The following is a 22,441-nucleotide window of genomic DNA, read 5'->3' as shown; positions in this document are numbered from 1 at the left end:
CCTCCAGGTGGCTCTAATCCTCTCTTCTCTCAAACACTGTTGATCTCAGTTCAAATTTTGGGGGCTACAACAAACAGGATCATCCAATGTTGGGGGGTGAGGGCTGAGGGTATTGGGGTTCTGTCGTCTTTCAGGGCAGATACCAAATGGTTCTTTTTGTGAACAGGCCAGACCACTTCAGGTTTGCAGAAAGAGGCCTGGCTCCCTAGTAGAGTTCAAGGAAAAGGTCCCTTTCTGAGGAATTCTGATGACATTTCGGGAACTTCTATTGATAATAATACATTTTTTAAAATCGTTTGTATGTCTTTAGTTTTTTATGCATAGGACCAATTCTCTGAGTCACTGAAAATGCTTTGCACACATTGTTAGGGAGAAAGCCATGCCTTCTAAGAAGTTATGACAATGTGAACACATTTCTTTGTATGTTTTATTTTTCAAATTCAGTTTAAAAAACTATATTGAATAAGGAAACTTCAGTGAAACAGCAGTAGCTGAAGCACATGTCCAATCAGAAAGGCTTGGGCGTGGGCAGGGTCATTCACCATTCATATGGTTTTGATTGGCTGTTTTCAATAAAAACAGGAATTGATATTTTGACCAGAGAAAACAAAAGGTTTTAGTGGACCTGTGAAAGTTCTCCTATGAAGTACTATGAAGGTCCATCCATCCATCCATCATCACCCGCTTATCCGGAGTCGGGTCGCGGTGGCAGTAGGCAAAGCCGGGTATTCCAGGCGTCCCTGGCTCTTCCAGGCTCTGGGTCTCCCTCGGGGTCTCCGCCCAGTTGGACGAGCACTATGTACTATGAAGTACGAGTACTATGAAGGTGTAAAATAAAAATGTAAGGAGTAAAAAACTCCCACAAAATAGAACTTAAGTGTAGTAAAGTACAGTAAAGTAGTTTCCACCCCTAGTGAAACAGTAGAGCAGGTAAATTGATTTATTTTAATCTTTCTGTATATTATGTGTGTACAATTAGCACATCCTCACATATTTCATACATTTTGATACTTTAGTCTTGACGGTACACTTATGCCCTCCAAATACTGCTGTCATCCATGTCTCTGCTGTGTGTTGTCATAAAGTTATACAGCTTAATTTAAGAGTGGTGCAAGGGGGTATAAAGTTAACATAACAAGCTTATTTATGGCCATCTAACTAGCTAGATAGCATCCAGGTACTTGAACCCCCAGTAACTACAAATGTCAGCGAGGTAGCTTGTGCAAGAGCAAGTTTGTTATCGTCCACAAGTACTCTATTTCTAACATATTTGTCTATATTTCCAACCACTCCCGGTTTAGGCCACACCCACGTTCAGTTTAAGTGAACAGAAACTGCATGCTCCTCTCCATGGCAACAGGTGCCGACGAGATCCGCCGGCAGATCTGCCCGCTTGGCATTCACAGTTGACAATCTCAGTGACTCAAAAGGAAGGGGCAAACACTCTGGAGAAGGGCCCAGCGGAGAAAAGAAACTCTGACACAAGAGTCACAGCAAACACAAGATGGTAATATGGTTTCCCTCTTCCTCCCTCCCTCTAAACTCCCCCCTCCTTCTCTTCCTGCCTCTCTCCTCCCCCCTTCCCTCTTCCTCCCTCCCTCTCTTCCTCCCTGCCTCTCTCTCTCCCTCCCCTCCCTCCCTCTCTCCCTCCCTCTTCCTCCCTGCCTCCCTCTCTCCCTCCCTCCCTCTCTCTCTCCCTCTTCCTCCCTGCCTCCCTCTCTCTCCCTCCCTCCGTCTCCCTCGCTCCCTCCCCGACAGACGGCCGCGGCCCCAACACCGCACCCCTTCTCATTCACCCCCCGCTCCCGCCGTCAGTCAAAGGGAGGCGAAGGGCCCACGCCGCTCAGTGAATTACCTGACATGAACATGTAATCAGGAGTGACTGTGGCGTATGACTCACCTGAAGCTCAATCATGATATTTTGCAGTCGAAACACCGGGCCGGTTTCACTGGCCCTCTCGCACCATACTCAGAGCGCGAGTCCGCAACGCTCTGCCGCACAGCGAAGTAATAATGAGCGTAGCGAAATCCCGCTATATGGTAATGGCGGTGAATAAGGCCCCCCCCCCCACCTGTGTCACCCTAATTGGGTCCAGTAGTCAGCGGGGTGGACGTGAATGATGTGCTGCCATTATACGCCTCGGGAACTCGTAGTCTGGCGTACGTGAGGGAGACCGTGTCGCCTTCTTCAATTACATCATCAATCCCCCTCAGAAAGAAAAAAAAAAAAAACTTCTGCTTTAAATTAAATGAAAACTTCATTTTCCAGGGTGTGCGTGTGTTTGCGAGCGTATATGTGCATGTGCGTGTGTGTCTGCGTGTATACGGTCGTGCGTCCGTGCCTGCAGACCTGTGTTTGCATGCGTGTTAGTTTATGTACGCGCATCCATGTGCACAACGTGCGCGTGTGCGAGTGTCTCAGGTGTGGCATTAATCACGGACCAGCTGTCATTCACCTTGGGTGACCGGCCCCAAGGACCTTCCCAACACCCCACCCCCCCCTTCCAGATGTGTCCTACCTGAGCAAGGCCTCGTAACTGCCATCATCAATCCCATTATGCTGGGAATCTCCATCGCTGTGTTAGGGGAGATGGCTGTGCCAGTTCAGCTGGGATGAGGTATCTCATCAAACAGGCCTCCCCAACCCCATCTCCTGTCAGTTCCTGCTGAATGTCACCCCAGATGACACATTCATTGTGACCGATCCATTGTGGCTCGGCCGTGGGAGCTCATGCCCGCTTTGAACTAACTGCGGATGCTGAACAGATTTGTCCGAAGAGCGTGGAATTGTGGGATAGGCGGCCGCTGAGTGAAGGGAAGGGGTTGGGCCTCGGCCACGGGGCCGTTGACCTGGATACCGAGGCCCTCTGGGGTCGGCGTTGTCGCTGGCAACAACTATTTACAATTTGTGTGATTCTAGAGCAATTTACAACCGACATATAATTCTGACCTACTTACTGTTGCCATAATATTGTAGCTGAGTTTGTGCTGAAAACAAAGATATGAAACACATTGGAACCACTGTTTATAAAGTTGATTAAAATGACACAAATGTCAGAGCATGGCACAGTCACCAGTCTTCCTCATTTTCGCCCTCAGACCTCAGAGGGTTAAGGGGATGAGATGAAGTGTCGGGGAAGCCACCAGGAGCGGTGGGGGGAACGGAGAGCCAGGGTGGGGGTCCTTTGGAAAGGAAAGCCCCCTGTTGGGCACCATGAAACAGTCACTTCAGGGATATGAATTACAATGAACCGATTTAGGAGCTACGGCTCTCCACTCTGATGGCCGGGGGGGGGGGGGGGGGGGGGGCTGACTCCACACGCATGAAAGGCTTCGTAAAACTCGGGACAGGTTAGCTCGAGCTAGAACAGAGAGAAAAGCGTGTTTGCCCCGACGGTCGTTACTGCGGCAACAGCGCATGCGAATGCCTGATCTGGGTTGCCATAGAAACCTGTCAGTAAAGCGCGAGGAGCCGCGCTCCCCGCGGCGCCTGACCTCCCCCTCCGCCAGCGGGGAGGCGTCGGCCCAGCCCCAACGCCGTCGTTCCCGCCACGTGGGGTCACGCGGGGAGACGAGAGGAGCAGGGGGTCCCGGGTGGCGCTGGCTACAGGTTGGGCTCACGCCGACTCGATTCGAAGGAAGGGGCTTCGTGTGTAGCTCAGCTAGCAAGGATCAAATCAATGAGACCGTGTCTTCCCGGCTGTGCGCATTGGGAAGACATGCCTATTCCTGGACATTGCTGGAACCACTGCCCTTGGGGGACTGCCAGCCACAGTGGGAACTGGCTAGGCCCAGAATAGATACCAGACTGTGGGGCCCCGTCCACACACGAACGGTGACTTAACAGATACCAGACGGTGGGGCCGATCCGTGCACTACAACGGTGACTTGACAGGATGCAGAACACAGCAGCATGTTATTAACGCAGAAAAAATATGACATAAATGTTGTTATGTGAGTTATTAACATCGGAAAAGTGACCTAATAACATTGGATATACAAGCTATTAACATTGGATTTATGAGTAGCTAACACTAGAAAAGTGGGTGTGACAACTGGGCTCAGTTTGCAGGAAGGAAGCAGGGCAATCGGAGGAACCATGCCTACAGGTTATGTTGGCACACACCTGAGCTACGTTATGAATCAGTCCAGGGTTTAAAAAGTCTGCTTCTTTCCACAGTAGGCAGCTGAGACTGGGAACACGCAGGAGAGCAGAGAGAGCCGAGACACAATCCAGCTGCAAAGCTGCAAGCGAGTCGGGTTATTTTCTTTACATGTATTATTTTTAGCTTTTATAAATAAAGGCCGGCAACGTCCTGAATTTTAATATCTCCCTGTGTCCAGCTCTTCTGTCCACCCAGTGGGTTACTAACATTGGATTTAAGAGTTAACACTAGATTTGTGAGTTATTAACATTGGATTTGTGAGTCACTAACACTGGAAAAGTGAGGTATTAACATTGGATATGTGAGTTGTTAATACAAAAGTGAGAAACTAGGAGATGAAGGTGGGATTGCTACCTGGGCACGAATGGATAAACTATCAGAGAGGTTGTTCTTTAGCCGCCCAGCTTAAAAAGTACAGTATATCTAGACTACTGTTCAAAAGTTTGGGGTCACCTTGTCTTTTTCAGCTTTTTCAGACTTACTATTTTATTTTCTTTGTTTGTTATCAAACGATTCATACATGGTCAAAGCATAGACTCAGAGGACCGGCTTTTAAATGGTGAAAGAATCAGCCAATTACAGGTTCTGTTTTTGCCTGACTGCGGATGGGATGTCTCTCTGAGTTCACGGAAGCCGTACTTCCTGTGCCGCAATACCGCCCCGCTGGGGTCTGTCCTACAAGCACGCATTCACCGACTTTTCCCACGGCGACGCTTCCGGTCCATTCTATCACACCCTGGGGCTCCGGACAAAGATGACAGGCTTTCACTTGTTAAACAAGCACATCCTTTCAGCAGTATGCATAAACGATGGACATTAATATCGTTACAGCAGCAGTGACAATATTAATAATTAAAAATCAATTTTAAGAACCACTCTCATTTCTTCCCCTAAGGTTAAGGTTAATGAAACTGACAGAGAGCCCAACCTTGACTAAAGCTAATGGCTTTTAGACAGCGGGCTCCTGCAAACCATCTGCCAGGTAGCAGCCAATCAGAGGCTCTGTGGAGCTGCCATCTCAGGAGAGGGACCACAGTCTTGGCGGCCAAGTTAGTGTTGCAGCTTCACGTGCCAGCAGCACGGGCTAAAGGGCAGGCTCCCAGTTGTTTTTTGTTGTCAGATCGGGACCAACTGTAAGAAAAACGTTAGGTCTGCCTACCTTATTAGCTATTTCTAATAACAAAATAATTAATTTGGCCGGGGTCGGCTTGAATTTGTCAGGTGCGAGAGGTGTGTCTCGATTCCAGTTAACCAATCAGGAGGTAGTGCCATTCATGACGTTGTTTTGATCTGGTCGGGAGCCCGTATAGTCCGTGCCATCACCCGATCGGCTGAGGATCTGACCTTGCGAAGTGTGAGGGGCCAACCGAGCTCCTTACATCGTAACCCATGAGAATGTCGTACAAGGTAAGCGATGGCGAAGTTGGGGCAATGACAGTTGCGTGTGTGTAACAAGAGGGGGAGAGCACCTTGCTGCCGGAACCTTCTGCAAACTGACATGAACTGTAGTAGTTATCTGACTTTTATAAAATAAACTCAGGATTTGGCTAAAAGTATGCACAGTATCACAAGTAGCACTAAAGTCAGAAGTTGCAGTGCCTTAACATATTCTCTCTGCTCACATTGTAGGAGGAATCACGGTCACGGGCAGGACGATGCGGCTTGGAGAAGGCGTGACCTTCTCAGGATCACCTGATCCATCCAGTGCCTAAGCCAAGTGTCTTTGTTCCTGGTGGAATCAGCACTCACATTCAGCTTCTGCAATTCAAGCTTTTGCAGCAACAATATTGCCATACCTCACCTGTTCCACACTTAGTTTGATGACCCCAGGTATGAATTTTAAACTGCCTACACCTACATCAACATCAGCGTCAACACCGTCAGCAAGTTTTTTTCATTTGCTTTACTCAACATTACACAAACAAAACAAAACCAGAAGCAACAGAAAACCACCTTTGTAGTTTACCAGTTCATCATCACCAAGTATATGACAAACACAAATGAACAACTGACCAATCACTTGGAGAAAGGACTTGGCTTTCCTAGGGAGAAAGGACCGACCAGATGAAGGCGAACAAGGAGTGAATAAAAAGCAAGGCCCTGCGTCTTAATCCCCCCCCCCAAGAAGTTAGAACGCTTTTTACATTCAAATCAAGTCAGAGGACAAGCACCATGGTCTCTGCCTCTTACAAAGAACATCCTGCCTGTTAGAACAGAATTGCCCATTGGGCCAAACAGTATTTTACAAAGCCTTTCATGTGTATGGACTGTGATCCTGTGATCCTTCACAGCACAGAGCTGCCACATTGTGCCCAACAATACACAATATTGTACATTCAGCATAGAGCCTTTTAGGAAAGTAAAATGATGAACATATTTCACAGGAATGTATTTTCAAGAATTATATATTCTATTGCACTCTGAAAGAGACAATACTATATACATTTGCAATAGATTTAGCCAATTTAGGGCGCATAGCAGCCCTTACCTGGATAAGAAATCTTGGGAGATTGCAATTGTGAACTGGGGAGAAAAAAGGGTGTGTGAAGCGATATTTTACTCGCAAACATGACTAAGGCTGGTGTTTGCGATGAAAGATTTCACGATTTTAGCCATTTTTTTAATGATAACTCAACCTTAACGTGGCCTACAGACAGTGTTATTTGTATAATCATCCGTATTTTTTGCAAGTGAAACAATGGGTAGCATGGCAGGTCCATCTGCTCAGGGAAACTTTTGGTCCTTAAGCACCTAATACATTCAGAGAAAGCAGACAGTCTCACTGGTTACCAGTCACCTCAGCAGCCCTGCTCAACATGATGGCCTTGTGGGTGAGCAGTCATCCCTGTGCACTGACGGCTGATAGTCTGTCCTCGACCTCCACTGGCCGGTGGATGGAGACACTGGCGAAACGGGGTGGGACTTACGAGAGGGTTTTCTCCAGCCTGCCGCCCGTTGACCCGATGATCTCGCCCAGGGTGCAGAACGTCTGTCCCAGGAAGTCCTGAGTACGGGGAGACAGACGGACACCAGCATTACGTGGGCACTGCCATTTTCATGCTGGAATAACAACAATCAATACTTCCTTTTGACGCTGGAGATGGTCAAACACCGCAGCTATACCTGAATATTTCCCCAAGAGGGCAGAATATTGATAAGAAAAAAGAACACAACGTTGAAACAGAGTAGTTAGTATAAACAGGACTGAGGGAGCTTCTGTGGTGGGATATCACTTTTTTTGTTTTTTTTTGTTTAAACAAATCTCAGAAATAAGAATCTGTTCAAATTTGGATCATTTTCTTCTGTCAGAAACATTGCAATTTGTGCCAGTACTGTAGAGTAGCTATCATTTTAACAAAGTTACAAAGATTGTTCATGTTGTTTGTCATTCTTCTCATCTAAGTGAGGGCTCAAATCACAGGCTAGACCAGGGGTGCACAACAAGGGCCCATCCAGAGTGACATACAGTAGATTAAGCAGGACTAAGCAGGAGACAATGCAGCAATACAGAGTTAAGGGCCTTGCTCAAGGGCCCAACGGCTGTGCGGATCTGTGGCTACACCGGGGATCCAACCGCCGACCTTGCGGGTCCCAGTCATGTACCTTAACCACTACGCTACAGGCCGCCCTACACTTTTGATTTAGAAAACTACGATGAGCTGCGGCACTGCTCGATCGTGACTGACACACCCTTCCGACTTTGGCGCAAGGCAAGTCACGAAATTACCGAAAGACGCAGGCATGTCAAAACCCATGACGAAAATACCACTTCGCCAACGTCAGACGCCAGAGCGACAGCTCACAACACGCCGTGCCGAATGTTAAAACAGCATCATGGTAATCCTCAAGATGGTACTTTGAATGCTGGCAGTGTCCTGATGGCCAGGCGTTGCGGTCCTACTCTTTAAAGGTCTGAGACAGTTTGTATTGTGGTACTGATCCTGAATGGCTGCTCTCTGCGAGCAAGGCAACAGATGGGCCCTCTGAAAATCATCGGCATTACACGATAAATAAATAAACAACAAAATAATTAAAAAACACGGATGTCTGTCACGGGGGGAGAAGAACAAAGGCTGTTTGTGGGAACTCTGACAGACTCTGATGCCGGAGTGTCAAAGCGCATTTCACTTTGAAGCCGACTGACAAAACTGGCTTTTTACCTGTGCCCCTGATAAAAGAGGATTGTAAGAACATGAACCTGGACGATTAAATGGCTCTCTCAGACAAAAAACAGTCACAGCTCACTGAGGTACAAGATGAATTCCAAAAAAAATCCTAAATACTCACCTTCTGCTCATTGTGCGATAAGCAGGAAAGGAAATAAAAAGAGTCCCATTAGTCAAATTCCTGAAGGGAGAGTGATAGGAGAAGCAGTGAAAAAAACAGCAACTATGGGTGGAGTTTGTCATGCAGAAACCCTGGTCTCCTTCTCTTTCTAATCAAATTTCATCATATAATAATATCTAATAATTATTTTAGATTCAATAAACACAATACAAAATACAATAAAATCAACAATATATTTTATAGTTGAAGGTGGTCACTGAACTACAATGCAAGTGGTCAGCCCTTGTCTAGTAGATCACAAATTGCGTAAAGATGAAAATATTATTGTGAACATGTACTTACGTGTTTTGAAATGTTTGAGCTCCTGGAGTCTACATTGTACCTACAGGAAAGCAGATATACAAACAGAACTTAGCTTAAAATGCTAACACACACCAAAGCCTGTACCATTCCAAAATGCATCTTCTGTTAGCTTAGAAGGCACCTTTAAGAGGATCAAACCAAACTAGAAAAAGACGGTCATGACTTGGTGTCTATGTAATAGGTCCAATAATACACCTATCCTATATATTCATTTTCAGATTTTTCCATGCTTATTGTTGGGGGCACTTAGAAACTGAAGATAAAATACAAGCTCTGGAGAAATAACCATGTAAAGAGAAACAAATCTATCAACAAATTACAACTACCTTTTGTGCATTTTGTTGATTAATTTTGTATTTGAGAGCCAAACAAGATCTGCATTTACCCTTTTCTCAAATTGTTACCATATTGATGCTGAAAGGGAGAGAGAAGGAGAGAAACAGCGATTCCCTTTGTCTCTCTGGCGGACACCTGTGAAGCTTTCAAAATTGAGTACAAATTCACATCAGCTTTAAATGGCATAATAAGTGCTTGGCATTGCCAAAGCAAACAAAGATTAATACAGAATCAACAATGGGAATAATGGTCAAAATAAATACCATTTTACACAGCTACTCATTTGGAAGGAAAGGTGCAAAATACTTGATGATTGTGATTGTGGACTGCAGCCTTAGCAACACAGTTCTTCAACCGCACTAGACATGGTCAACAGTTGTGCCATTCCCGCCCTCCCCCAAAATACTCATAGAGTATCTCCCTTTGTACCAAGACCGGGTCAGCAAGCAGAGTATCCCGTTATGTTTAGAACATTCCATACGTCCCATCTGCGCCATCTGTTGATCAACAGTCTCTGGAGTTTACTCAGAATCGTGCGGAAAACCAAGAAAATCCAGTGAGCAGCAAATCTGCAGACGGAAACGCCTTGTTAACGAAAGAGGTCAGAGGAAAAGGGCTGGCGGGCAATTCCAGCTTTATGGATGTGACATTCGGACACAAAATGACAAACAAAATCCCTGAGAAAAGGTACTCTTCTTACATGATAAGCAATGTTAATGCATATTATCATAGCACCCACTTGGCTGAGGGAAAAGACCAAAAAATATTGCTAAGCCAGAAAAAATGTGACAAATAACTTGTGTTAAGTACATTTTTTTTTTTTCATGCTCTGGTTGACATTACTGTGGAATTGCCCTGGTCGAAGATTTCAGTTTTAGATCTTTTACATTTGCTAAACTTTCTAATAGCATGTTTTCCCTTTGTCATTATGGGTTATTGGATGTAGACTGATGGGCAAAAACTGCTATTTCATGCATTTAAAATTAAACTGTCCCCTTAAATTGTTCCCTAACAAATGAAATTAGAGGTGGCGATAGTGTATGGGGGGTGGTGGACAATATGCTTACCATTTGCTTATTGTTATTATTAGTAGCTAGCTTGCTCTCCAGTACAATAGATCTCCTGAGGACAAATACACAATATTACTGCCTAACCTGCTCTACAGTCTAGTACAGTACAGTATTACAGCACTTCAAGTCATCAGTCTGTACACTGCACACAGGAATACTGGTGAACCAGGCCCACAGTACAGAACTTCTCAAGGCTGCCCTGCACTTTCACTAAATTCTGCACATAAGCTGCCATAGGACTAGGAACAGTTTGAAAATATGTTCTGTGCAATAAAGCACAACACTTGTTTATTTATTTTGTACTTAGCCGCTTACTTTTTTTAATTACGAAAAAAATGAAAGAGAAAGTGGTTGAAATAATATTTACATTATCCAACATTGTCCAATGTGAACTTTTTTCTTCCAGTTCACTTTCCTAGCTTATAAAACTCCCCGGTTTCATTATAAGACACCTCCTCCGCAAAACAGTGTCCTCCTCTATTCAGATCGGCTAGTTATTCTACTTTGTCAGAAGGGATTTCTCTCTCCCACGCACATTCATCACGGATATCTGAACAAGGGAAAGTACACAAACATTGGTTCTTTTTTTGCCTTGCTTCAAAGGGGGGTGTTGACCTTGCCAACACCTGTTTCAAGCAAACTTTTCTTAGACTTGGCAAAGTCATTGAGCGAGAACAATTAAACCTACCAATGCTTGTTTACAAGAATTAATTAGGAAAGCCTTTGTTATCCTAAAAAAATCATGACGGTTCTGTTTCGCAGTGTGAGGGCAGAACATTCTAAAGGGTAATGAGAAATCAAACAGTCATTCAATCTAATTTTACTTGACGTTATTCTACCAAGAAAGTCTCAACATGAGTTGCAAAAAAAGCAACAATGCACATTATCATAAATATAATCGAAAAGTTCTGCACAGAATATTAATCACAAAAAAACTGTTTCAAGTGAAATGTTTGGATTTCACTCGAAGCCTAACGCTAACAACAGCCTGCTCTCCATCAAGGCAACAGCATCAGTTCCCTGACATACCGGTGATCGGAGCGATGGTCAGTATAGATAACAGCATTTTATAAATGTATGGTTTTGGTTCCATTGAAACAGTAATGAAGTACAGTATTTTTCACACGTTGGCATTTTGAGTTTATCAATAATTATGCTGTTTATTTTTTTTAGTATTCATATACATATATTGCAAAACATAATTATTTTCTGTCGTCATTAGGATCAGAATTAATGCAATACATTATTGCTGCAAACATAAAGCATGGAGGAAAATCATCCGAAATACACAATCCTATCAGAGGCAGCACTACAAAAACGTTCGTCTTTACCCATTCAATTAATCAATTGAACGTCAGCTAACTGTTACTCCTGCACAGATGAAAATGTTTCGTTACACTGTGGATCACGGATTTCTGTGATTTATAATCTCTAATGACAGTGTCTCCACCACACCTATTCTAAATGAATGTCGTTAGTCAAGCCAACTCAAATTTATTTCAAGTGCATTATCAACAACATAGGTCTCAAAAGACTTTATAATAAAACAACAATATATGAAAATAAAATATGCAAACTAAAAGATGACCATGAATGATTAATAATGACAGAACAATCTCATTACTGAGGTAACAAAGGGTCCATTGCTTTAACTAGACTATTATGGGGGGAGGGGGGCATCAAAAGGATATCAGTATAAAAAAAAATCATAAATATATGATGAAGGAAGAAGAAAAGCATGAGAGATGGGCTTCAGAGGGGAGAAGAGAGAACAGTTCTAGGTCAAGTGAAAAAAACAACTTAGTTCCTCAGGGTGTCAGATGTTCAAACTAGACCCTCATTGAACAAGAATGAGTGATTTTATACTTAACTCAGGCCTGTCAAATTCTGTGGAGTGGTTAGCTATATTTTGATTTTTTACACTAATCAATTAGCCAAATCATTGGTACTGTTTGGCCTCTTCTCCAATTTCTGTGAAGGATAAAATCTTGGCTGAACTGCTGCCCAATCACAAGGAAATCTTTTGAATGGGTGTTGTACTCAGAAATGTGTCTAGATGATTAAAGCAAATAAAATGATAAGATTTGCTGAGAAAGGGAAAAACTAGCAAAAAAAGAAGTGTCTACAGGACTAGCACCTCAAACACCATAAACAAACCATGCCCAGATCCCCACTACAGCTCATATTAATGTATTCTCCTACCTCCAAAATATGAATAATCATTTAGCAGATACTCATATCCAGAGCATTATCATTATTACACAGTATCCATGTACACTGGCTTCAGAAGGCATTCAGACACCTTAACTTTTCACACATTTTCTTGTGTTGTAGATTTAATTTTAAATGGATAATAGCCATGTTTGCCAATCTATCTACACTCAATGAGCCATAATATCAAAGTGGAAACATGCTTTTCAAAACTATGCAAATTTATGAAAATAATATGAATGAGTGCTGATCTAGGATCAGGTTTTTGTTCATACATGTAAGACATGTAGTAAGTAGATACACTCAGTGACCACTTTATTAGGTAGACCTGTACATCACCATGTTAATGCAAATATTTAATCAGCCAGTCATGTTGCAGCAACTAAATACATGCAGACTTGGTCGAGAGGTTCAGCTGTTTTTCAGACTAAATGTCAGAATGGGGAAGATATGTGATCTAAGTGACTTTGACCGTGGAATGATTGTTGGTGGCAGACAGGGTGGTTTGACTATCTCAGAAACTGCTGATCTCCAGTGATTTTCACGCACAGTAGTCTTTAGAGTTTGCACAGTAGTCTTTAGAGGTACTCCATAGCTAAGTGGGATTACCTCCTAACATATTCATGTTTGATCTCATTAAAAAGAGGCTAAAACTTGATCTTTAATCAAATGGTGATAATATAATGGTGCTTAGCCCTGCTTTCAACAATATATGGTCACTTTAATCAGTACATGGTCCCTTGGATGAGCTGGTTCTTACTATAAAAGTGTAATGTAGTTTATATGTATATTGATTGTTGGAACCACTGGATTCAGTGGGGAAACATATTTAACTTAATCCTGGCTTCCCCGACATACAGTAATGGCTAATGTCAGGGTTTGGACAGGGAAACCTGATCCTTGATCAGCCCCGACCGCTTGTCCTCCCCTCGTTTGAAGCCTCCTGCCGCTAGGGTAAGTTTAGCATCGCAGGCTACCTTCACTGTGCAGAGGGGCACAGTTAGAAATACACCCCTGCCATACCTGCAATGTTCTCTGTGCTCCACGGGGCGCCATCATTTTAAATCTAAAAATAATGCTATATTATTTCCACCTTATGACGAGGGTGATCGCAGCGAGGGGGAAAGCAATTTCTCAGTCATACACACACTCATACTAATTATAACCTCACACACACACACACACCCCACACCATCCTTCCACTCTTGCTGACCACCCAGGGAGCGATCCTTCTTTAATTCAAAGATGATTTTGTATCATTCTGTCATTAACTGATAGCGATGGTGAAAGTCACAGGGGAGCGGAGGGAGGATCCCCAGGTATTCATACGATGAGATTCTAAAGCCATATATCGCATTCCCGTTGGACTTACTAGCGTACGAGGCGGGCTTAATAGCTTTTCTGCACGGTGCTGGTGCACAGACAGTGACGAATGCCCTGGAGACTGTGTCTACATGGTGGGGCGTGGCGTGGGTCTGCGAAGCTCAACGTTGAGCCGGTGCACGGGAGTACGAGAGCTGGCCTCATGAACCGACGGGAGCAGAGGCAGCCCCGGAAGAGAAATAGTTTTTGGACCCTTTATCATGCTAGCTAACCTAAAACACTGAGCCTTATTTGCTGTATAATCCACTCTAGATAAGGACACCCTTAAGAACTGCTTGCTACAGGGCAGTGAAGCGTGTGGGTGTTACAGTGAAAACACTGAACCAACAAGGGCTAGTGCAACACAGGTAGAACCATAATCTTAATAATCGCCTGATAATCACCTATCAGCACATAATTACAAGATCCAATTAATGGGCTACCCCCGCTGGTAATCGCCCATTGTTCTCGTCCTGCGGTTCCAATAAAGTTACACAGAAAACTCGGTTCACGTTCAAAAACGGAACAGCGGGAACAAACAACGGTTTGTATAATTCCAGAGATGCAAATGTTAATAAACTGAACAACAATGTGCTGTGTGTCTGAGATTAAATGAAATGAGCGATGTATAGTATGATATAGTATAGATGTATAGTAGCGAATGCATGTAGTTGTTACAAATCGACAAACATAAATAGTGCGCACTACATGCATGAAAGCGGAAATTATCGCACCAAATTATCAGTAATAATGTACTGTATATAATTGAATATATATTGCAAAGTACTGCAATATCCTTTCTGGTCCAATTAGTACATTTAGTTTTCATGAGGGAATTCGCAAAAGCAATGCATCTCAGCGGGTCCCGCTTTTCCAATTCTTCCTTTAATTCTGTCTGTCCATCAATCTGCACATCATGTGTGTGACTCACGTCAGAAATACCATGCTACCGAGGGACACTGTGACTAAAGCCCACTGATGATGGGGCTGTGCATTTTACCCATTCATTACACCAGAGATTGACTAATCGTCAATGTGGCATCGATCCTTCAGGCCCGGTGAGAGGCAGAATGTGTTTAAGTGTTGCTCGCCTCTGTTGGCACCGTGTCTGTGGTTCACCCCTCACTGCCCTGTTCCAGAATGTTCCAGAAGCAGTCCCAGTCCCCCTGGGGGATGGGCGGCCTGTGGTGTAGTGGTTAAGGTAAATGACAAGGTCGGTGGTTCAAATCCCGGTGTAGCCACAATAAGATCCGCCCAGCCGTTGGGCCCTTGAGCATTGCTCCAGGGGAGGATTGTATCCTGCTTAGTCTAATCAACTGTACATCACTCTGGATAAGAGCATCGGCCAAATGCCATTAATGTAATGTACTGTAATGGGATGGGATGTGACAGAAGCTGGCCTACAGTGCCAGATCGATGCAGTGCCAGGGTTTTTCCTGCATAAAGGCAGCATCTATCAAATGTTGTGCCACCTGCTCGAAATTCTGACAAGAGTGCGAAAATATAAAAAATACAAGAGTTGCGCACGCCGGATTTCTATCTTTCTTAACTGAAATGGCGGCAGTACCCTGATGTGGCGCTGTGTCGCAGTCAGCAGGATGCACCGGAAAAGGCACTACTGAAGAAGAACGCAGAGGCAATAGCAGCTGTATCCTTCCTCCTCACAGAGTGCATGATCACATATTGCTAAATTTGGACAGATAAATCTTATTTTCTTTTGCACGTCCTATATATATTTTTAAAGTTTCCTAAATGACATCCTATCCATTTTATGTTATCAACGTTGCAGATATGGCCCATATAGCAGCGTTTCCCAGCTGGTGTGCCCTCAGGCAAGACCCGGAGTGCCTATTTTTAAATTTCACATGAATTTATATATAAAAAAAGAAAAGAGTCTTATACAAATCCCAGTGTTTCCCATTAACTCAATTGAGGCAGCCCACCAGTTGTATTTGTCACAAAACAGTTTCAGAATGAAGCCAACATATTTGTATATCTCATAATAAACATAATAATCACTATGTGCCGAGATGAGCAGGCTTTCACAAATTATCACAGCACTCACTTTGCTGAAGGGTAGGGCCAAAAATAATAATAATTAAAATATTGTTAAGCAAGATATATACAGATATCTTGTGTTATGGTATTTTTGGTATTTTGGGGAGACTATACACTTTCTAAAACCTCTGCGAATTTTTAAGTCTAATGCAGAAAGTTTAATATCCATGTAATGCAGGAGTCTTGGCTGAACATAAAAATAGCAATTTTGAAAGTATATATTTCTTCATCATGATTTTTATGAGGAGATACCAGCATTATGGATGTGACAACATTGTGTTACGGATGTGACACGTCTGAAATGCACATCAACATTTTAAAATAAAAATTAAAAAATTTTAAAAATCAAATTTTATCATAACACATTTGTAATCATCTGAAATGGTTCTGAATGTCAGTTTTGAATGTTTTCCAGATGGCCGCCAAATAGCATTGATTTCAGTGGTAATGGGACTAATAAATCTATTTTTAAGCATCTTCCTGTTGCTAGTCCACATTCTATCAGATTTCAAAATGGTCACAATCGACTGTTTGGGACATAATAAGTTTAATTGGGAAGTAAGATTATTATTTCATGCTCAGGTTGACATTACTTTGGAATTGCCCATATGTAACCATAGCAACATGCTGAAACCTTAACCTTAATGGCTTGAAGTAGTTAGCTAGAGCCAGCAAAAAAGGTTTTATTTTGAGGGTGAATTGGCCAAAAATATTCATAACCTGAGTTTGGTAAAAGACCGTGGTATAAATCAAATAATCCACTCCGAGGCGGTCATTACACCATGTTGTTGTGGATTATTCCTTACATATACTCCAATAAAAGGCTAATGTTATATTATTTCCAGCATCTGGTTGGCAAAGCTATATCCTGGCTGTGATATGTAACATTATGAAAATAAAATTGTTCATGGATCTAGTGTTTAATTTTCCTCCAAAGTGCACCAGACCGTTATAATGTAAAAAGCGTTCTCCCCCTATACAGTCCCCTCACCACAGTTTCCTAAAATCCTGTGGGAAATGCTGAATCCCATTCACAAAAGCCAAAATAAAGTGAACTAACATTATCACTGAATTCAAGCCCCAAAAGAACATTCTACTGTTCACATGTCACATCTTTGTATGTCATTCACTTTTGAGAGTGGTGTGCCATCAGATTCAGTAAGTTGGGAAATGAATAACAGAATTTTATAATAATAATAATTTTTCTTTTTTTAAGAGTTACCAAGGTGAAGCCATGATCAGAGCTTTACTGACCGTTAAAAAGTATAATTCACATTACCAACAAGAGGTGGGAAATTTGATAACGTGATCACTCTTAAAGTACCGCTCCTTATATTTAGCAAAACCCCGAGGAAACCCGTAGGTAAAAGCCTGGTTGCGCAGGTCCGCACACAGGCCCATGAAGGTGCTTCACTGCAGAACTGTCATGTTGAGCCCAGAAAGAGTTCAGGTGGAAACAGGTGTTCATGAGTATTCATTAACAGGGTGGCGGTGAATTATCACAGCGGGTGTGTGAAGAACCATTGTAGCGGACCATGACCAGCCTGACACGGGTGTGTGTGTCTGCGTGTGTGTGTGTGTGTGTGTGTGAGTGTGTGAGTGTGTGAGAGAGAGAGAGAGAGAGAGAGAGGGAGAGAGAGAGGGAGGGAACAAAGGAGAGAGGAGGGAGGTAGAGAGGGATGAAAAGAGTAAAAGAAGATGGGGAGGATACAGAGACAAAATGAGAGAGAAATGAACTTCTCATTTCATCTCCTGCTCCAGGATGTTCAATCTATCAGTTTCATGTTCTGTGTGTATTTGTGCACACAGGGCGATAGGACACAGGCTTTGTATTCACTGAGCTCTTAGAGGGCTGCTCACATAGTCTTTCAGCAAAGAGCAGAACAGGAACTACATAGCAAGAACAGGAAGTTACACACTGCAGGGGTTTCGCTGCTTATAAAAAATCTCGAATAATTCTGGTGTAAAGAGCAAAGTTTTTCTTATCTTACCCGAGCAGACGAAAACATCAAACACAGAGCCGCAGAAGCAAGTGCAATTGTACAGAGAAAAGAAGGGTGCAGCAGGGAATCACTCACACGTCAAAGCGCAGATTCTGTTTCTCCTCAAAGAAGAAGTCCAGCACAAACTTTCGCACAAAGTCTGGGTTCAGCGTGTTGTCAATCACCTCTGTCCTGCCAAACTACAGGTGGGAAGAGGAAGGAAGAGATAGGGGGGGGGGGGGGGGCGACAGAGGAGGGAGGTAGAGAGCAAGGGTGAAAGAAAGGATGGGCAGGGGACAGAGGCAGAAAGATGGAGAGAGTAAGAGAGTTAGGGAGGAGAAGGAGAAAGCAAAGAGTAACACACTACAACGATTGGCATTCATCAGCTTACGCGACCAACAAGATTATTCCTGCCTGTAACCTCCAGCTCACAGCAGTGTCGACCCGCTGAGACAGAGAGAATGAAAACAGCTTGGTGGTCCTGAGCTTGCATCGACCGGGCGCCAAATTCCGTCCCGCCCGAAATAAGATGCTGAGCCCCCATAGGCCAGGCGGTCCCTCAGTACACCCGGCCACGGCACAGAGTAATGAGCTATTGATTCCTCCGCTGCTTCACTGCCCTCAGTGCCCTCAGTGACTCGCACTCATGACCCGCCCATCAACTGTGACTTCCAGTCCATTATTGGCAGTCCAGTAGTGGAATTTGGGATAACTAACGGCCACTATCGACACCACACACCTCATGTGGAGTTAGGCCTCCTGTTTATTTTTTATTTTTTAGGAGGGTGTGTGTGTGGGGGGGGATCTTTAAAACACAACGTTTTGTTCAGTCAGAGGGGAGAGAAAATACATTATCAAGATACTGCAACAGTTAAAGTATGGAGCAAATATATCATTGATTGCCACTATGAAACTCTTAAAGTGGGGGAGAGATCCCGTGACCTACTGGGAAGGTGGCTGCGTCGTGCTTTGGCTGCGCACCCCCTCTCATTTTCACATACAGTAAATAACCAACTTAACAGATCTCTCCCGACACAGTCTACTCGTACTATCGATCGAGATATCAGACCAGCGAAATCTGGAAGAGCGCGAATGGATTCCTGAACAGCAGTGTGGAGCCCTCTCTGCAGCAGGGAGCATGAACGCTTGGAGCAGACAGTATCCGGAATGACATCATTTTCGTGTAAAACATCATTTTCTAAATGAGAAGTGTACTCTTTGGCGCATCAAACTGGAATATACACTGGAGAACACTGCAGACGATATTCAACAACTTGAGGCATTTATTGATAGCTACTCCAACATAGCCCGGTAAACCAGGTAAGCCCTGCTTACCTCTAGACATGCTTACATCTAGTGAGAGCGATGAGTTTACCCAGGCAGACCGCATCATGTTGAAATCAATACGTGAGCAGTTAAAAAAGCTAGACATGTTACATGATGTGATGCCGGATCTCATTGATGTGAAAATGGCTGTTGAGTTTAACAACACGCTCATTGAGGATCTGAAAAAAGAAAATGTCACGCTCAAGGCCAGCGTGGCGAACTTGTGAAGCGAAGAGACTTTAAAGCGAAAATACGCATCTCAAGGCGGACATCCTAGACCTCCGATGTAGGAGCATGAGGGAAAACATGGTGTTCATGTAAATCAGAGCGCATACTGAGAAGCCTTTTCAAAAAAGAGCTGCAGGTAACCAATCAAGTCGCTGAAGAAATAGCATTTGAATGAGTTCATAGAATAGGGTGAAAAAACCAGGATGGATGGTGGGCACACTTTGATGAGAAGGGGGACAAAATTGGAATGTGGATGGGGGACAACCAACAGCTTATTTAATTCAGCTATCTTTTTCTCTTTTTCCCATTTAGCCCACTCTCTGATATGCAAACTTTCCTTCATTGAGGTGAAACATGAAAGTATTCTTATGAATGTCCCAAGGAGAAATAAGCACAGCAAGATATAATGCTAATGGCTTGGCCAACTGTAAAAAGCGAAGAGCTGTGTTTAATTGGTTAAAGGAAAAACTGTATCAAATACTTTGCATACAGAAAACACATTCTACAGCCTCTGATGAGTTACTATGGGAGGCAGAATGGGAAAGAAAAATGTACTTCAGCCATGGGGTTATGGTTGATTTTAAGGTTTCTGCGGTTAAAGTTGATACAGGAGGAAGATGGCTGATACTTAATATAGAGGTGAATTTTAAGTATGCTTATGAAATAAGGAAACTGTCAGGTAGACAACAAGAGGGTCTCCTTTCTCTACTATTGAAACAAGACCCAGGTGGTCAATATAAGGATTCTGCCTTTTTTTAAATTGGAGACCTCTAAACTTACAAGGTTGTGATGTTAAAATATTTGCCAAATGCATCGCTTGCAGGATAAAAAATAGTATTTCAGACATTATACATAGTGATCAATCAGGTTTAATTCAAGGTTGTTTCATTGGCGATAACATGAGACAGATAATTGGAAACATATTATAATAATGCAAAAAAAACATGCCTAATATTTATAGCTGACTTTTCAAACCCGTTTGATAGGATAAGATTGAATTTACCTATAAATGTATTTTTTAATTTTGGAACATCCTTAATAAAATGCGTTAAAGTTATGTATAGTAATGTTAAATGCAGAATTATTAATAACGGCCATCTTAGTAGGGTTTTTGGACTAGCAAGGGGTGTAAAACAAGGGTGTCCCCTCTCACCATATCTATTCATAACTGCCATTGAAATGTTAACAGTCAAAATCAGAGACAATACAGAAATGTATGGTCTAGATATCTGTGGCCTACGCACCAAGATATCAATGTGTCTGCAGATGACACAAGCTTCATTCATGTCAAAACGGACTAAAAAGGCTTTTAGAAGACCTAGATCTCTTTGCCATCTTTACCAAATTATGAGAAATGTACCATATTAAGAATTGGGTCTTTAAAAATACTATGTTTACATTACCATGTTCTCTGCCAATTAGATGGACAGATGGTGATATAGATCTGTTGTGAATTCACATTCCAAAGAACTAGAGTGAACTCTCAACAATAAACTTTAAAAGAACAATTGATAAGATACTGCAACCATGGCAAGGAAATCGTTTTAGTCCATTTTGTTTGGAACAAATCAGGCAGGCTGAGGGTTGGTGTTAGGCCACATTGGGGGAAAAAAAGAGACAAAGTAAAGAAAGAAATTAAAAAACAATAGGAGAAAAAGAAAATCCTTATAAATAATATAAATGTATCTTATGAATAAGAAGATGATGAAGCTATTATTATTAATGATATCATAATTGTTACTTTGTTATGATATATACTCACCAAGCACTTTATTAGGAACATTTTTACTTTATTACACCTACTTATTCATGTGATTATCTAATCAGCCAATTGTGTGGCAGCAGTGCAATGCATACAATCATGTAGATATGGGTCAGGAGCTTCAGTTAATGTTCACATCAACCATCAGAATGGGGAAAAGTGACCGTGGAATGATTGTTGGAGTCTCTCAGAAACTCCTGATCTCCTGGGATTTTCACACACACTAGTCTAGAGTTTGCAAAGAATGGTGCAAAAAAACAAAAAAAAATCCAGTGAGCAGCAGTTCTGCAGACAGAAGCGCCTTGTTAATGAGAGAGGTCAGAGGAGAATGGCCAGACTGGTCAAAGCTGACATGAAGGTGACAGTAGCACAAATATCCACACATTACAACAGTGGTATGCAGAAGAGCATCTCTGAACACACAACCAATGAGAACTCTTAAGTGGATAGGCTACAGCAGTAGAAGTCTAAAATACCCAATAGTGCTCACTGAGTGTAAATGCTACTGAAATCCAGTTTTGTGTTAATCTCACAGGACCTAAATGCATCTATGGGTAATCTTTTTTTAAAATTATTAAATTATCACTATTAAAATGATTGTCACGATTTTCGAATAGACATTGTAATAGTGACGCTGTGAGGAGAATAATGGAAGTATACAATACTAATAGTAGCAGACTTAGTATGAGTTGGAGTAGTTGTAGTGGTGGGAGTAATAGTATTGATAAAATAACAGCAGCAGTCCTAGTTGCATTAGCATTAGTACTGGCTGTAGGCATATGTAGGTTACCCAATCTTAGCCATAAGAGGAATGCACTGCAAGTGAAAAATAAGTAGGTTAGCCTCCACATTGCCTCCCACAGAGATCGGCACAGCGTGCGGTTCAGCACTCTGGAAATGGGCTAATGAACGTGCTCCGGTCACTACGGAGACGGAGAAAGGGGCTTTTTACCCACCTGGAACTGCAGATTGTTATTGACAATAAGATGACTAAGCTCTTGAAAAGTACATTTTTGCATTCTAAGTTTTTCTTAAACAGAGCCGGTGTCTGAGCCGTGCTTCCTTCGGGCTCTGCCAGTTTAAAAAGTACCATGACAACGCAACCAGCAGGAGTGAAGAGCCGCGCTCAAAGTGTTAGGGCCATATTTTCCAGCAGGCGTGCTGTTGATTGATGCCTCCGGTAATTTCGGGAGTCACGCCACAGCGGGAGTGGGAGGAGAGCCACTGCTCGGGGTGTGTCAGTCAAGAGCGAGCAGCTCATTGCCATTTTGGTGTTGCTTATTGCAATTT

At 42.9% G+C, this 22,441-nt stretch overlaps 1 protein-coding gene across 1 annotated transcript in view; it reads right to left on the bottom strand.

Moving 5' to 3' along the window:
• The window catches only part of LOC133138482 (copine-9-like), a 92,077-nt gene that overhangs the window by 45,223 nt on the left and 24,413 nt on the right, over nucleotides 1–22,441 (bottom strand). The window contains exons 4-7 of the mRNA XM_061257275.1: nucleotides 17,932–18,035; nucleotides 8,796–8,835; nucleotides 8,454–8,456; nucleotides 7,094–7,170 (exon numbers count right to left, since the gene is read on the bottom strand). Of these exons, the coding sequence (XP_061113259.1) occupies nucleotides 7,094–7,170; nucleotides 8,454–8,456; nucleotides 8,796–8,835; nucleotides 17,932–18,035 (224 nt within the window). The remainder of the gene's footprint in view (nucleotides 1–7,093; nucleotides 7,171–8,453; nucleotides 8,457–8,795; nucleotides 8,836–17,931; nucleotides 18,036–22,441) is intronic.

Source organism: Conger conger, chromosome 10 (assembly GCF_963514075.1).
Source record: "Conger conger chromosome 10, fConCon1.1, whole genome shotgun sequence".
NCBI classification, from domain to species: Eukaryota; Metazoa; Chordata; class Actinopteri; order Anguilliformes; family Congridae; genus Conger; species Conger conger.
Note: the sequence above shows the minus strand (reverse complement) of the source record. Positions and strands in the feature narration are given on the sequence as shown.